Source organism: Dasypus novemcinctus, chromosome 2, assembly GCF_030445035.2.
Source record: "Dasypus novemcinctus isolate mDasNov1 chromosome 2, mDasNov1.1.hap2, whole genome shotgun sequence".
Classification (NCBI taxonomy): domain Eukaryota; kingdom Metazoa; phylum Chordata; class Mammalia; order Cingulata; family Dasypodidae; genus Dasypus; species Dasypus novemcinctus.
Window position 1 is genome coordinate 117296292 of NC_080674.1, and position 16303 is coordinate 117312594.

The window sequence follows — 16303 nt, forward strand, 5'->3', positions numbered from 1 at the left end:
CACAAAGATTGAGAGTAATAGAATGAAAACAGATAAGCCACACAAATACAAGTCAATAAATGCTCATAGGAAACCATAAACAAAAGAAAAGTTTAACACAAAAAAACAAAACCAGATACAAAAGGGGTCATTACATATTATTGGAAAATTCAATTGGTTAGGGTGATATATCAATTGGATAAATATGGATGCATCTTGTAGCATGCTTTCAAGATATATAAAGCAAAACAGGGAAAGATACAAGGAGAATTAACAAATCCATTATCATAATGGAAGAACTTAAAACATATCTCACAATAACTGATTGAGCAGATAATAAATCAGTAAATATATGGATTTGATTAATATGATTAGCAAGCTAGATGCAGAGGATAGGTTTGTGGTGGTTTGAAATTGTGTGTAACCCAGAAAAATATGTTCTTAAATCTAATCCATTCCTGCGGGTTTGAACCTATTATAGGTAAGAAATTTTGATGGGTTACTTCGGCTAAGGTATGGGCCACCTCAGTCCAAATGGGTCTTAATTCCTATTACAGAAGTCTTTATAACTGGAATGAAATTCAGACAGAGAAAGAGAAAGCCTCAGGAGAAAGAGAAAGCCTCAGAAGAAAGAGATGAAACTCAGTGGAACCCATAAGAAAACAGAGAGACCAGGAAAGGTGCCCATGTTCATTGCCATGTGACAAAGGAGCCAAGGACCAAGGATCATGGCAGCCAGGCCCAAACACCAGTCTCTGGGAAGAAAGCATCAATTTATGATGCCTTGGCGGCAGACTTGGCCCAGTGGTTAGGGCGTCCTTCTACCACATGGGAGGTCTGCGGTTCAAACCCTGGGCCTCCTTGACCCGTGTGGAGCTGGCCCATGAGCAGTGCTGATGTGTGCAAGGAGTGCCGTGCCACACAAGGGTGTCCCCACATAGGGGAGCCCCACGCGCAAGGAGTGCGCCCTGTAAGGAGAGCCGCCCAGCGCAAAAGAAAGTGCAGTCTGCCCAGGAATGGTGCCGCACACACGGAAAGCTGACATAACAAGATGATGCAACAAAAAAAAATACAGATTCCTGTGCCGCTGACAACAGAAGCGGACAAAGAAGACGCATCAAATAGACACAGAGAAGAGACAACCGGGGTGGGGGCGGGGGGAAAGGGAGAGAAATAAATAAATAAATAAATAAATAAATAAGAATCTTAAGAAGAAAAAATTTACGATGCCTTGATTTGGACTTTCTTTTAGCCTCAAAACCTTGAGCAAGTAAATTCCCATTTTACCCAACCCATTTCATGGTACTTGCTTCAGCAGCCTAGGAAACTAAAACAGATATATTATGAAAAACAGCACCAAATAAGTGGAAAATGTGTGTTCTTTTTAAGCACATATGGAGCATTTATGAAAACTGACAACATAGTAAGACATAAAGGAAATAAATTTCAAATAATTATAATCCTAAAGTTATTTTTTAAAAATAGCAAAAAGATAACTTACATTCAAAATATTCTATTCATTTGAAACAAAAATTATACCTATATATAATTAAATAGTCAAAGAGCAAATTATGAAAATACTTAGAACCAGATATTTAGCTGGCACATATCATTACGGCCAAACTGGTTGGTAAAATATTGAAACACTTCTAAACGTGTTGGAAAATACTGTAAGTATGAGAGGAGATAAAATTAATGAATAATGTAAATACAAATATAAACTGATTGATTTAAGTTAATTGTATGATATTACAATGACCACTGTAAAATGGGTACTCCGCTGTAGCAGCATCAGAGAAACATTAATAACACTACCCTCCAGTTTGCCCTGACTCACGGTAGCCTTTGCAGCTCCACTGATCATTCTTTGCACAGCACTCAGGGCCTTAAAAGGAGCATTTGCACTTTATTTTTGCTTAAATTTTATAATTGCTAATACTTCTAAATATTTTGTGTTTATTTTGGACATATTGTCAGTACACTGTAATTCTTGTGTAAGTAGTAAGTATTGAGCATTTTGATATTTTCACATTTCCTTTTTGGGGCTGCTTACCACCATCTTATTTATCCTTTTTGTAGGACCATGTATCTTAAAAATTCTAAGTTTATTTCAACCAGAATCGACACTTTCCAGAACAAGGTATTAGCCACATGGGGATTCACCCAGTTCCAATCATGGTGCTGGGCCAGCCCTCCCTCAAGGAGAAGCCCCAAATAACTCCAAACAGCTATGCCTCCTCATTGGTCCCCTGAGAGCTAACAGGTGGGTATCACAAGGCAACCAATCAAAACAGCAAACAGTTGGGGCTGTTCCCAACATTAGGAAAGGATAGGAGAAAAGGCCTTTAAAAGGCCTACCCCAGGGTCCCACAGGCACATCTCACCCTGTAGCATGCCCTCACCTATGTGTGGGGTATGTACTATCTTTTTTTTTCTTGTTTTTCAATAAACTCTTCACTTCCTTGCCTACCACCCCCCCCAAAAAAAAGAATTTATAACATAATATTAAAATTAAATATCCAGAATAAATAGACATATTTTCTTTAATGTACCTTTACATATTATTAATATGATTCTTCTAGATCTGTAGGATAAAATAGATATGATATTAATAATAAAGTACAGCATGGAAAATATTCTGATAATGTTATGTAATTATAGCAACATGGAATGTCTATTTTGCACTATGTAAACATCAATACCATCCAAAAAAATTTTTTTTTAATCTGAAGTGAAAAATAACTTGATTTCTTTAAAACTTAGTGATTTATTACTGCCAAAGTGACAGAAATGCTGGGTGTAAATGGTGGTTTAAAAATTATTTGAGGTAATGGAAATGGTTTAAGCAATTGGGCTCCTGCCTACCACACGGGAGGTTTGTGGTTCAGTTCCTGGGGCCTCCCAAAGAAGACAGTGAGCTGGCACGACAGGCAGGCCTGGAAAGATGATGCAACAAGAGACACAAGAAGAAAAACATAAAGAAAGACACAACAAAAGCAGGGAACAGAGGTGGCTTAAGTGATTTGGCACCTCCCTTCCACATCAGAGGTCCTGGGTTTGGTTTCTAGTGCCTCCTAAAGAAACAAAGAAGACAAACAGACATAGCAAGTGCAAACATGAGAAAAAGTAATTCTGACTACATAACATTTTTTAGAGAACAGAAAAAGAAATGGGGAATATTTCAGCTGATATTCATATAGGAAAATTATATGTAGGACCCCAAAACTCAATAAAACAATTTTAACAATAATAAATAAATGCAGAGAATTCCTTGAGTTACATTATAAACATAATTAGTAAATATCAGAATCACATGCCAGTATATTGAATAACATACTGAATTTCAATGAAAGAAACGGTTCCCACTTATGCTAATGGTGATACAGAAGCATTAAAGCATCATCCTCAGTGTGAAACACTGTTTGTCACATTTCCACAGTGCCCTTCATGATTAACAATCCACTTTTTTCCCCTAGTGTTGTACAATGAGAACCAAAATGTTGAAAAAAGAACATTAGGGAGAAGAAAGCAAAGCAAAGAGATGAGCAATGACATTAATACCTCCATCTGAAGATACTAATCCTGTTTCACTGGTAAATAAAAGATAGTAGTTTATTGCAAACAAAGCAACTATTTTTTAACAACTATACTGTTTCATCAGAAAGCAAATTTATGAACGTTTTATATTCTAACATTTTAATTTATTATTTAAAATAGACTTGCTAATTGTATTCTAGTTACATTTTAGGAAATTGGTTAGGTTAACAAATAACCCATTATAAGTTTTACCATTTAAAATAAATGGTTATAGGCTCCCAATTAATATTTTTACATGGAACATCTAATTTCTTGAAACAAATTACTAATATTAAGTAGAGGCCTGTATAGTATTGGCCTCACAATTAACAAAGACAATATAAGAAAGAAAAACTACAGTCCCATCTTATCAATAAACATATGTACAATAATTCTAAACAAGTATTTTTTTTAAATGACTAACTTTGGTTACATCTAGAAATGCAAGATTGGCTCAACTTTAGGAAATCTTTTAATGTAATTCACCAAATTAAATTATAAGACCATATGTTCATTTCGATAGTGGCAGAAAAATGCATTCAATAAAATTCAGCATTCATTCATGATGAAAAATAACAAACTATTAGAAAATTAAAACTAGAGGCATAAAAATACCACGCACATCATACACATATGCTAAAACTTTAAGAGCATCTCTTTAATATCATGAGCAAGACAAGAATATCCACTATTATCACTTGTTCAGTATTGTGCTAGATATCTTACCCTGGTCATTTAAACTCATACACACAGAGACAAATAAAAGGTCTTAAGAATTGGAAGAGGGAAGCAGACTTGGCCCAATGGATAGGGCATCTGCCTACCATATGGGAGGTCTGTGGTTCAAACCCCGGGCCTCCTTGACCTGTGTGGAGCTGGCCCATGTGCAGTGCTGATGTGCGCAAGGAGCGCCCTGCCATGCAGGGGTGTCCCCCGCGTAGGGGAGCCCCACGCGCAAGGAGTGCGCCCCGTAAAGAGAGCCGCCCAGCGTGAAAGAAAGTGCAGCCTGCCCAAGAATGGCCCCGCACACATGGAGAGCTGACACAACAAAATGACGCAACAAAAAGAAACACAAATTCCTGATGCCACTGATAAAGATAGAAGTGGTCACAGAAGAACACACAGCAAATGAACACAGAGAGCAGACAACTGGGGGCGGGGGGAGAAAAATAAATAAATAAATCTTAAAAAAAAGAATTGGAAGGAAGAAATAAAATTGTCATAATTTGCAGATAATATAATTGTATATGAAGAAAACCCAAAAGAACCTACAAATTTTTAAAATTTTAAAAATATTGAATCATTTAAAATCAATATTTAAAAGCAATTGCATTATTATATACTAAGCATAAATGGTTAGAAAATTTAATTTTAAAAAATAACACTTAATAACAATAGAAATATATGTAAGGTTGAAAAATGAAACCTCACAAAAGTTGTGCAAGGTATTTATGCACAAAACTATAAAACTTTGTTTGATAGATATTAAAAGTCAAATAAATAGTAGCATGTCATTTTTATACTGATGAAAATTCTTCTTTAATTGATCACACAATTCCAATAAAAATCCCAACAGTGTTTCTCATTGAACTTCGCAAGCTAATTCTAAAATTTACATGCAAAAGTGAAAGGAAAAGTATTAGCCAAAACTCTCCTGAAAGAGATGAAGGTGTCTTGGTGGGTATGATGGGTTGTTTGGTCAAGCAGGCACTGGCCTAATTGTTACTGCGAGGACATTCCCTGGACTTAAATCATCAGTAAGTTGATTGCATCTATGGCTGATTATATCTGTAATCAATTTAGGAGATTGCCTTCAGCCATAAGAGATAGTTCATCCATTCAGCTGAAAGCCTTAAAAGGAGAAGTGATTATTTCAGCAATCAGAAGAGAGAATTTCTGTCTACTTCAGCCACTCAGTTTCTCCTGGGGAATTCATCAAGTACCTTCATTGGAGTTCGTGGCTTGCAGTATGCCCTATGGAATTTGGACTTGTGCACCCCCCTCAGTTGTGTTAGACAATTTTATAAAATTTCATATTTACAGGCGGTGGACTTGGCCCAGTGGTTAGGGCGTCCATCTACCACATGGGAGGTCCGCGGTTCAAACCCCAGGCCTCCTTGACCCGTGTGGAGCTGGCCCATGCGCAAGGAGTGCCATGCCACACAGGGGTGTCCCGCATAGGGGACCCCACGCACAAGGAGTGCTCCCCATAAGGAGAGCGGCCCAGCGCGAAAGACAGTGCAGCCTGCCCAGGAATGGCGCCGCCTACACTTCCCATGCCGCTGACGACAACAGAAGCAGGCAAAGAAACAAGACGCAGCAAATAGACACAGAGAACAGACAACCAGGGGAGAGGGGAATTAAATAAATAAATCTTAAAAAAAAATAATAGTTTGAGTTGAGAGCAGGGAGAAGATGTGCCTCAAGCAGTTGAGCACCTGTCTCCCACATGGCAGGTCCCTGTGCCTCCTGAAAAAATAAAAATAAACAATAGGTAAAACAAATGAAAACACCAACTCAGGGAAGCAATGTGGTCAATGGTTGAGCACTGGCTTCCCACATATGAGGTTTCAGATTCAATTCCCAGATTCATTTCTCTTCTGTATAAGCAGAAGCATTCTCAGTCAAGTGAACAAAAGTCTAACTAGAATTAGAGAGTCATGGTCCCTTAATCAATTCCCAGACTTGAGACAGTTTACAGACCTGGAGCCTCTTGAATGAGGGTATGGCTGGTTCCCCTTGGGGAAGGACACTGTTACACTGCCAAAAATTTATGCTATTCACCTTCATCCCAGATTTCTCCAAAGAAACCTACAGCCTTTTTATCAAGGTAGCTGTGCACTGGGGAAAAGGAAATGATCAGACATTTGGGGGATTATTAGACACTGGTTCAGAAGTGACATTAATTCCAAGAGATCCAAAATATCACTGTGGTCCACCAGTAGGAGTAGGGGCTTATGGAGGTTGGGTGATCAATGAAGTTTCAGCTAAGGTCCATCTCACAGTGGTATAGTGGTCCCTGGACCCTTTCTGTGGTTATTTTCCCAGTTCTGGAATGTGTAATTGGAACAGACATACTCAGCAAGACTGGCTTGGGTTTCAACAGGCTAAAATTCAGCAATAGGATTAAGACCCATCCTCACTGAGGTGGGTCACACCTTACCTGAAGTAAAGTCCTACTTAAAATGGTTTAAAAACCAGAAGAATGGATTAAATTTATGAACATGTTTTTCTGGGGTACATACAGTTCCAAACCATTACACCAAGGTTTGGACTAATTCTCTATAAAGGCTGTACATCCCTGCCTAGTGTCCCAGCCCCAGCAAATTCTACCAGGTAAGGGTGGAGGCAGACTGGTAGAAAATATCCCCTCTTTTTGACTCATGTCCATTCTGCTTACTTTATTTACTTATTGTATTAGTCAGCCAAAGGGGTACTAATGCAAAATACCAGAAATCAGTTGGTTTTTATAAAGGGTATTTATTTGGGGTAGAAGCTTACAGATACCAGGCCATAAAGCATAAGTAACTTCCCTCAACAAAGTCTTTTGCCATGTGTTGGAGCAAGACAGCTGCTGACATCTGCCAGGGGTCAGATTTCCTTTCTTCCCAGGGCTTGCTTCTCTCTTCTCACAACCAAGCTCCTCTCTGTGCTTACTTCCCGGGGCTCTAGCTCAAGACTCCAGCATCAAAACTTCAACTCTGCACTTTACCATATCTTTTATCTGTGAGTTCCCCCCCACCACCACCAAGGGGCAAGGACTCAGCACCCTACTGATGTGGCCCAATCAAAGCCCTAATCATAATTTAATCAGGCCCAGGTACAGACCAGTTTACAATATAATCGAATATTTCTTTTTGGAATCCATCAATAATATCAAACTGTTATACTTAATGAGTTTTTCTTTACAGGATGTGTGAGGCTGAGGCAAACAGGAAGACAAAGAATTTAAAACTAATTTTCTGACATCAAGCCTAATCCAGTAATTTAAACAAATACCTCCCTTCTACCTACTTTTGAACTGTTCAGAATTTACGAAAGAGATATTAAGGGGAGAAGAGAAAAGGGAGCAAAATTGTAAAGTCATTTAAAAAAGGCAGAATGGGAAGCGGACTTGGCCCAGTGGTTAGGGCATCTGTCTACAATATGGGAGGCCTCCTTGACCTGTGTGGAGCTGGCCCATGCACAGTGCTGATGCACGCAAGGAGTGCTGTGCCATGCAGGGGTGTCCCCGCATAAGGGAGCCCCATGCACAAGGGGTGTGCCCCATAAGGAGAGCCACCCAGAGCAAAAGAAAGTGCAGCCTGCCCAGGAATGGCGCCGCCACACAGAGAGCTGACACAACAAGATGATGCAACAAAAAGAAACACAGATTCCCGTGCTGCTGACAACAACAGAAGCGGACAAAGAAGACGCAGCAAATAGACACAGAGAACAGACAACTGGGGTGGGGGGAAAGGGGAGAGAAATAAATAAATAAATCTTAAAAAAAAAAAGGCAGAATATTCCCCTTTTCTTAACTCAATCCAAAAAAGGTTCTATACCTAATGTGGGGGTAAATGAGAGGAAGAGCCAAGTTTAATCAAGCTATTTATTGGAAATCACAATGTATCATATACACTGCTATAGGATCCCACAAACCTTTCTTACTTAATTCTTGAAACCAACCTAAGTGGTACCTGGGTATTATTACCCTGCAAATGAGGAAACTCAGACTCAGAAAGGTAGTCACTTACCTAAGGCAACATGTGTCTGCAGTCAGTTGAATTATATACCCAAGAAAACATAGTCTTCATCTCAGCCTGCATTCCTGTGGGTGTGAGCCCATTAAAAATGGGACCACCTGAAGATATTGTTTTAGTAAGGGTGTGGCCCCAATGAATGAGCGGGTGCCTTAATATGATTACTGGAGCCCTTTATAAATAGAAGAAATTCAGACAGAGAGAGAGAGAAGCCAAGTCAAAGGAAAGCGATAGACAAAGGAGAGGATATCATCATGTGACAGGAAAGCCAAGGAACCTAAGGATTGCCAGCCAGTCAGAAAGCTAACAATTCTAGGAGGAAGCAAACCTTTTAGCTTCTGAAACCACAAGCCAATAAATTCCTGTTGTTTAAGCCAAAGCATTGTTTGGTATTTGTCATAGCAGCCTGGGAAACTAAGTGTCAAAGCTAGATGTAAACTTGGGTCTGCTGGCACTCCCAGTCCAAGGAAATTTCCTCTCCCTGACTTTCCCTAACAGGAAGGCAAGATTGAAGCTTGTTATAATCCCTTCAAAGTCTTTAAACGACACTCTTGATAATGTGGCCCACATTCCCCAAACTTCCTCTCTCCTCCAACATCACAGTGATTTCCTGCAGTCACCCCTCAGGCTGAAGTGTGGTTTGCTGGCCTGGCGGGGGAGCAGCCGCGGCAGGCCAAGCCGCTGCCCCCATAATAGGGTGGCTGGTCGGACTCACCGCCACCCCTGAAGGGAGCTCGGCATGGGCGCAGAGTGCCCTCGGGTCTCCCCTTCTCGGCAGCCATGCTTCCGCGGCCGCCCCTCCTCCCGGATGGCGCCACACGATGCCTGTGGGGCGGCACCCTTCTTCTTCTTTCTCCCTGCGCAGGCGCAGGGCGGAAAATTCCAGTCTGCCCTTTTCCCCTCCCCCGACAGCAGCAACAGCCAGGCGTGGGCGGGAAACTCAAGTCTGCCCTCCACCCCAGCAACAGCAGCCACCAATCCCTAAACCCTGCCACTTCCCCCAGCAACAGCAACAGCCAATCCCCAACCACCACCCCTCCCCCGTCCAGTACCTCCCACTGACCTTTCTCTGGCAACCAATCAGAACAGGGCGTGGCTTTGACCAATCAGCCTTCCCCAGCCCCTATAAAACTGTTGCCTCTCCCTCAATAAAGTTGGACTTGCGTGTTTACCTTGTCTCCGCGGTAGTTCTTCTGCTGTGCGCCCTCCAGTCCTGAGAGCCCCCAACAAGGGCCTGGCCTCCCTTGTCCCCAGTTCGTCGCCTGCTTCTCCGGGCGACCCCTTCGTCGCCGGCTTTGCCGGGCGACCCCGTCAGCCGAACCGCGCAACCCCTGTGAGACCGACCCCTCGTCTGCTGCCGGACCGACCCCTCATCCCAAGCGGGACCGATCCCTCGTCCCAAGCGGGACCGACCCCTCGTCCTGAGCTGGACCGACCCCTCGTCGGCAGCCAGACCCCACCTCTACCGACCGAGCAAGCCGCCACAGTTTCCCAATGCAGATCTAGTGTTTTTTACCCCCTTGTGATCACTACAAATTTTCTTCTTCAGTATGGTCATTTTCCCGAAGTTGATGTCATTATCATTCATATCTTTGTATGATGACCACTGAATTCTAGGGTATTTTCCTTCCCTATCCACTTTCCCCTTTCTGTTTTTTTGGTTTTGTTTTGTGGGGTTTTGGTTTTTTTGCAGAAAGCATCAAGGAAAGGTAGAAAGGTAGAAAGGTGCTGGGACTGAGTTCTCAAGTGGTCTCCATAGATAACCTACAGCCAGCCTCACTACAGTCCCTATCCCTAAAAGGGGTTATGGATACCAGCAACAGGGAATTGCAAAAAGCCAATTAACAACCTCTCTGCTTTATTTCTGTAATGATAATTCATTCAGAAATTTCAGTGAAAATCCCAACTCTTTGCCACAGCAACAAAGCCCTATATGATTGGCTCCTTTTTTTTTTTTCTCTGCATCTTAACTGGAGTCGTGACTGTGCACTCCTCACTTTCATCCACATTGCCAAGGCCTGCTGGTCCCGGGTCTTGCATAAACAAGCCCTCATACTCTCAAAGGTCACCTCCACATAGTCCTTCCCCTACCACCCAGTACCCAGAACTTTGTCACTGTCCGAGCCCCATGTGGTTCCTGAGCACTAGAAATGTGGCTAGTCTGAACTGAGATATGATGTAATTGTAAACTAACACACAGAGTTTTGAAGACTTAGTAAGAGTAAAACAATGCAAAGTATCTAATACTATTATCCTGATGCTGATGAAATAATATTTATTTATTTATAAAATAATATTTATTGGGTTAAATAAAATGTATTATTAAAATTAATTTAACCTGTTTCTTTTCACTTTTTATAATGTGGCAACTTGAAAACGTAAAGTTACAGGTGAAGCTCACGTTATTTTTCTATTGGACCGCACTGCTCTATCACATTATCCTTATTTGTTTCCTTCTTGGCACGTATCACTGTCTGAAATTACAATTTTCATGTTTACCTCTTAAACGTTTTTCTCTCCCAACTAGAATGTAAGACAGGAACCTTGAGTGTGCCCTTCATACCAGAATTGCAGGGAACCTGAACAGGGCCTGAAGAGTAGTAAGCGCTCAGTAAGGGCATTTTGAATGAACAACCCAGCTCTTCCTCAGCTGGAGTAGGTGAGTTCTGTCTCCAAAACGCGGTGTCCGAAGCCTTGCGGGTGACGCCCGCTGCTCAGCACTGACCATGTGCCCTTGACCTTGGCCGTTAGGATCTATGGACATCCACACTTGATAAAAAATACTTCTCCGCCGAAAGAACCCACCTGCGAAGGAAATTCAGGCGGTCAACTGTGGCTTCTCAGGCCTCTCCCCGCCGCTCACTGGCCACTTCTCCCTCCGGCCACACGGCGGCGCCTCGTGAGGCGCGCGGGAGCCGATGGTACAGCCCGCTCTCCCCGTGCCCGTCGGACAGTGGATCCTTCCAGCCGTAGAAAAGGACTGTGGGACTGGGTTGCCGCCTTTCCTGCCGCCCGCGCTCTGCCGCGATGTTCCCGTCCGCAGGGTGGAGGACGGCGGCCTGCGCGGCGCGTGCGGCCACGATGGTTGAAGGAGACGGGGGCGCGGCGTTCCTGCGCCTGGCAAGGCGCCGGCGGGTTAGGGCCGGGGATCCCGGGGCCGGGGGGCGAGGAGGGCAGCGGCGAGGCCTTGGCTGCGTACGAGCCTCTTGTGACCCAGGAGGGCCCCAGACGGCCTCCAGTCTGCGTTCTCTTACCAGAAAGTGGGGAAACTAGTTTAATGTCTTATTACTGATGATCCTTTACGTCAGAGTTTTTAGGATAAGCGGGTTTTTTTCCTGAACAATAACAGTCTCACCGCATGTCCTTATCCCAATGTAAAATCTGTCACGGGGGGGGGGGTGCCGTGGATAAAAGGCGCTCTTTAAGGTTTAGAACATTTGCAACTGTTTCTACCCTAGGTGAAGAGCTTGGCGGAAATTGAATGAGTATCACCCAATTTTGCAGGTGAGTTTCCTATTTGGTACAAAAAATTAGTAGCTTTCAGGCTTTAAAAAAAAATTTTAGACCATTACCACTGTCTCGAAAACAGTTTGCATTTCGTTTTTTAAATTAAAATCTAGAGCCAGAATTAACCAGAACTGTTATTCTCAACAGGGCTGGTTTAGGGTCAGCGTCTTTGTGCCGTAGATTGAACTGTTCTTAGGCACGATTCATGCAGGCCTTTGTGTTGCCCATTCACTTTTGGAAACTAGTGAATGTGGTGTCAAAAAAGGCATAAATTAAACCCTTCTGCAGCCTATTCCTGCCCTTGAATTTATTGTGTTTGGTGTAGGAACTGCATAGGTAACAGTTTGTTTTTATATTTTATTTGTTTACACATACAGTCCTTGTTCTGTCAAACTCAGCATTGTATCTCTTAACTTAGGCGCAGGATGGATACTTGAAGCACAGGATGCCGTTAGCTTAAAAACATTTGGGGAGCACAGAGGAGACTTAGGTACTGTAACTTACTATTGTCATAAAGCAGTTATTTGTAATATGACTTAGCATTTCCTAGATAGTGGTGCCACCTCACTGGGTGAGTGAGTGGAAGTATTAATGGTTCATAATACTGCATCTAAAGTTCTCAAGGTAACAGATGTAGATGAAATGGTCTTGAACTTTAATGAGCCAAAGTACAATTTGGCTTTGCTAATTTTTCTGGTAACCATAAGAAATCTACAAAATTGCTTGCCAAATTTCAAGGAATATTATACGTTGGTATTTTAAGAGTAAAACCCAAAAATGCACAACTTAATGCAGTAGTTACTACAAAGTTATTAGTGAGCTCTGCCATGTGTAAGTATTTGACTGCCAAATTTAGTGCTTTTATTTTTTTCTATTAGGATGCCCTTGATGACGATTTTGAAAATAGGATCTGCGAAGTTTTTTGGATTTGAAATTTTTGGAGTCTGAGAAGTACTGAAGCAATTGCCATTGGATAATCATAAAGTGGATGTATAAAACAAAGGGGATATGAATAAATATTTTGTTTAATGTACTTTATAGAGGTTTGTGTTTTAACTGATTGCCATAAAACAGCATTAGTATGTTGAAACGTCAGAAGGAGGGTTTTGTTTCCCTCTCCAGAGCAACCAGTATTCCAGAAGGGAAAATAAAGTATATTACCAAATAGAAGACACGTTTTACTTGATTATTCTGCTGTGCTGTTAGCAATCAGGCTTAACATGAAAAAACAAAACAAAACACCAAAATGAAGAGAAGTAATGCTAGTCATTTTTCAAAGTTATGTTAAATCTCTGGTTAATATGTTGTGCTGGTGATAGTCTTTAATAGTCCTATAAATACTTGTGCTAAGTCTAAAATGTTTTCTTCCGGTGATTTGTATGATAAAAAGAACTAGACTACCTGATTTCTACATTATAGATGTGCTTTACATTGCCACAGTGTTTCTGAAAATTAGATGTACACTTGAAGGTTGGCATATTCCTTTCCTTCATTTTATTGCAAGAAATAACAGTGTATGTTCAGTCACAATTTCACTGAAAGTGCTAGGTACTGGGATACAATGTAAGCAAAACAGTCCTTCCCTTTTGGAAGCTTACAGTTGAATGGGAGAAATGTCATCATGCATATAACTGCCTTTGTGAAATAAGGGCCAACTCATGGAAACCTGAGAAATGAGAGGTGAGATTTTTAAGAGTTTCATTTTCTTTCAGGCAGAGTTGGAGAGGCATGTGCCAGAGGCCTTGGGTTTGATAACTTGTTCCCATAGTTGTGACTTCTTTCCCGCCCTGGATTAGACAATAATTAGTGCATACTGAGGCTTGAAAGGTCAATAATGGTATAGTGTGAAATAAACTTGAAGAGGAGGTAGGTGGAGGCCACACAGACCACTTAAGGCTTGGGCTTTGACAAAAATGAAGATCCATGAGAAGAAAAGATTTGGGGTGTGTGTGGTATCACGTATATAATTATGAAGAAATTGGAGGATGAAAAGGGATGCAGGTGACCCAATTAGAGGTTATTGTAGTTATCTAGGCAAGAGGTAACTAGCTTGGGGAAGAGCCCTTAATGATTTAAGTGTCTGATTTGCACAAGCATGTTGGTTCAGCTGGTGAAGGGTTTCTGAAATGTGAACGTGAACTTGCCTTTGAGAAATCCATGTGGATCTAGTCTTAAGCTAAAAGAGTAAACCTTAAGGTCATGGGTGTAAATGAGTAGGCCTAGGTCTGAGGTTTGAGAAACTAACGAATGGTGAGGTAGAATAGGATGAGGTACAAAGAAAGGATGCTGAAGAAGGCAAACAAATTGGGAAGGGTGTTAAGCAGAGCAAGAGAAAAAGTTGGAAGAAGGCCTAAAAATTGAGATTTACTGACAAGATTACTACAGGAAGGGCTGCTTAGTGAAATGGGAAGAATACAAATTAGAAATAGGGATTAGGAGATGATTTTAGGGATGCCTGAACAGTGGAGAATGCTAGCTAGAAGGCTTTGAAGTTGTAAACATGAATTTACTCTGTTAGGTGGTAATCTTAAACCAAATTTTAAAACATGGCAAGGAGCTAGCTGAGAGGAAAAGGTTGAAAGCAGAGATAAGGATGTAAAAAGGATGAAGGGATAACAGCAAGGTAAGAGATGTCCTGCCAGAGTATTTCTATTTGCCCTGGAAAGAAGATGGCAAGGTCATCTGCAGAAAGAAAAAGTCTGAAATTGTCATTAGTAAGAAGGGCAGAGTGGAGGGACCATGTGAAATTTAGGGTCATGAATACTAAGATAGTGTAGGGTCAGCTGAAATGCACACCCTTTTTATTTCTGAAAACACATGCATTTTATCAATAGGAAAGCAACAAAAAAAAGCTTTTTGCATCATTTGTAAATAACCTGTGGAATTTAATGCCACAAAATAAAGTTTTATAAAGAACTAATATTTATATGAATAAAAACATCCAGTCTGAAACTGAGGTCTCAGTCCTTATACACCTGGGCAAGGCTGAGAACCACCTGGAGTTGGGAAGAACTTCCTCCCACTTGGTGTTGCACAGCTAGCCAGCTGCAGTGCAGGATTCCAAAACTGAACAGAGCATCATCTGCTCTTGATTGTAATGGAAACAAGATACTGGAGTTGAATCACTGTCCTATTCCAGTATGGAAACGGCATAAAGTGAATGAATTTTTACAAGACTACTAATCTTCCAGTTACCAAAATAAAAAGGTCCTTCAGCACAACTCTGCTGTAGTTTTGAACCTTTAGAAGAAACAAAAGACTCAGTTTTCTTGTGTTGAGAAACACTTCCGCAGGTCCAGAATATTTGAAAAATTAAGTAATTCACAGTTTCAAAGTGGCACGCACACCCTTCCCTCCCCCCGCCCCCATCCCAAATCCCTTCTTCACTGGGATCAAGTCTCTATCTTGAGGCGTGAAGCTTGGATAGTTTTTATTGTTTTTGCTGAGTGTTTTCCAGCCAAATTGCTTGTAGATGTCTGAGATTTTTCTTCAATCAGGCTATCTTTAGACCCATTTCTTCTCTAAAAGAAAACATTTGAAAAATACAGAAAGATTGAGAAGGGGGAAACTCCAACAAATTGAGTACTTTTTATTCATCAGAGACTACTAAACTTACATTTAAGACATCAAGTTATGAAATTATTCAAGGTTAATACCAAAAGCTTCAATATTCCCTTTTTGCTATTTAATAAGCAGCAAAGTTTAGTATTAAAATAATAACAGGCATAATGACTGTTTTATTCCTGAAAACTAGGCATAGATCTCAATCCATTCACCCAAATAAGTGTAATATATCTTTTGTAGTCATTTCTAAACCAGGCTATAAAGCCTCCCACTTCTCAAAGCAGAGATGGAGGGAATGAGTTTGAGGTAATTTAAAATCTTTCCTGGTTTTATTTCCAGTAGTCACTGAATGAAAAACCCCCAACACAATGTCCTAGGGACTCCCATGACTTGGTGATAGAAATAAATCAGCCAAAGAGCAGAGGGTCTGCAGCACTTGGAATATGAGTGCCCCTTAATGAAGACACTAGGAAGCCAGGCGCAGAATCTATATCCAGTGCTGGAGATGGGTCACTATCTCCCACAATCAACAGGTGGAGACCCTGGCCATGACCCTACTCCCTCTGCTTAACCTTCCTGCTCCTACTTCCTAGGGATGGCTTAATTCATCAGGTCAAACTAATGAGCATAACCTCTTTAAAAGTATATCCTCCTTCAAAAGGAGCTATATTGTCCAAAATTCTGTAGAGATTCAATTGGTCTAAAATGAAATCATCCTTTAGGAGACAACTGCCTTTCATTTGTTCCCATGACTGGCTTAATTTACTGACATTTTAAGGAGGGACTGATAGAATAGCAGTTCTGCTACATACAGGGAGCAAGAATATTGAATCTTAAATCCCACGTCTGTTTGGGATGAAAGATTTCTAGGACACAAGTATGAGGATCAGGACAGGGGATTAAAACAGTTAATTCATTACAAAGTCAATAAAAAA

The 16303-nt window shown here is 41.2% G+C and overlaps 1 protein-coding gene, 1 long non-coding RNA gene and 1 other non-coding gene across 9 annotated transcripts in view; 2 read left to right on the plus strand and 1 right to left on the minus strand.

Moving 5' to 3' along the window:
* Window positions 1-11296: 11296 nt before the first annotated feature.
* Window positions 11297-12837, plus strand: LOC101417948 (uncharacterized). The gene is made up of 3 exons (XR_002795778.3): window positions 11297-11432; window positions 11756-11801; window positions 12683-12837. It is a non-coding gene; the product is annotated as an uncharacterized lncRNA (long non-coding RNA).
* On the plus strand, window positions 12015-12149 carry LOC111762741 (small nucleolar RNA SNORA13). Its single transcript, XR_002795780.1, has one exon. It is a non-coding gene; the product is annotated as a small nucleolar RNA SNORA13 (small nucleolar RNA).
* EPB41L4A (erythrocyte membrane protein band 4.1 like 4A) overlaps window positions 12142-16303 on the minus strand; it is a 266210-nt gene continuing 262048 nt past the window's right edge. For all 7 annotated transcript variants that reach the window (XM_071209359.1, XM_004452449.4, XM_071209364.1 and 4 more), the window contains one exon: window positions 12142-15325. In XM_071209359.1, the coding sequence (XP_071065460.1) occupies window positions 15197-15325 (129 nt within the window). In that variant the 3' untranslated portion in view covers window positions 12142-15196. The remainder of the gene's footprint in view (window positions 15326-16303) is intronic.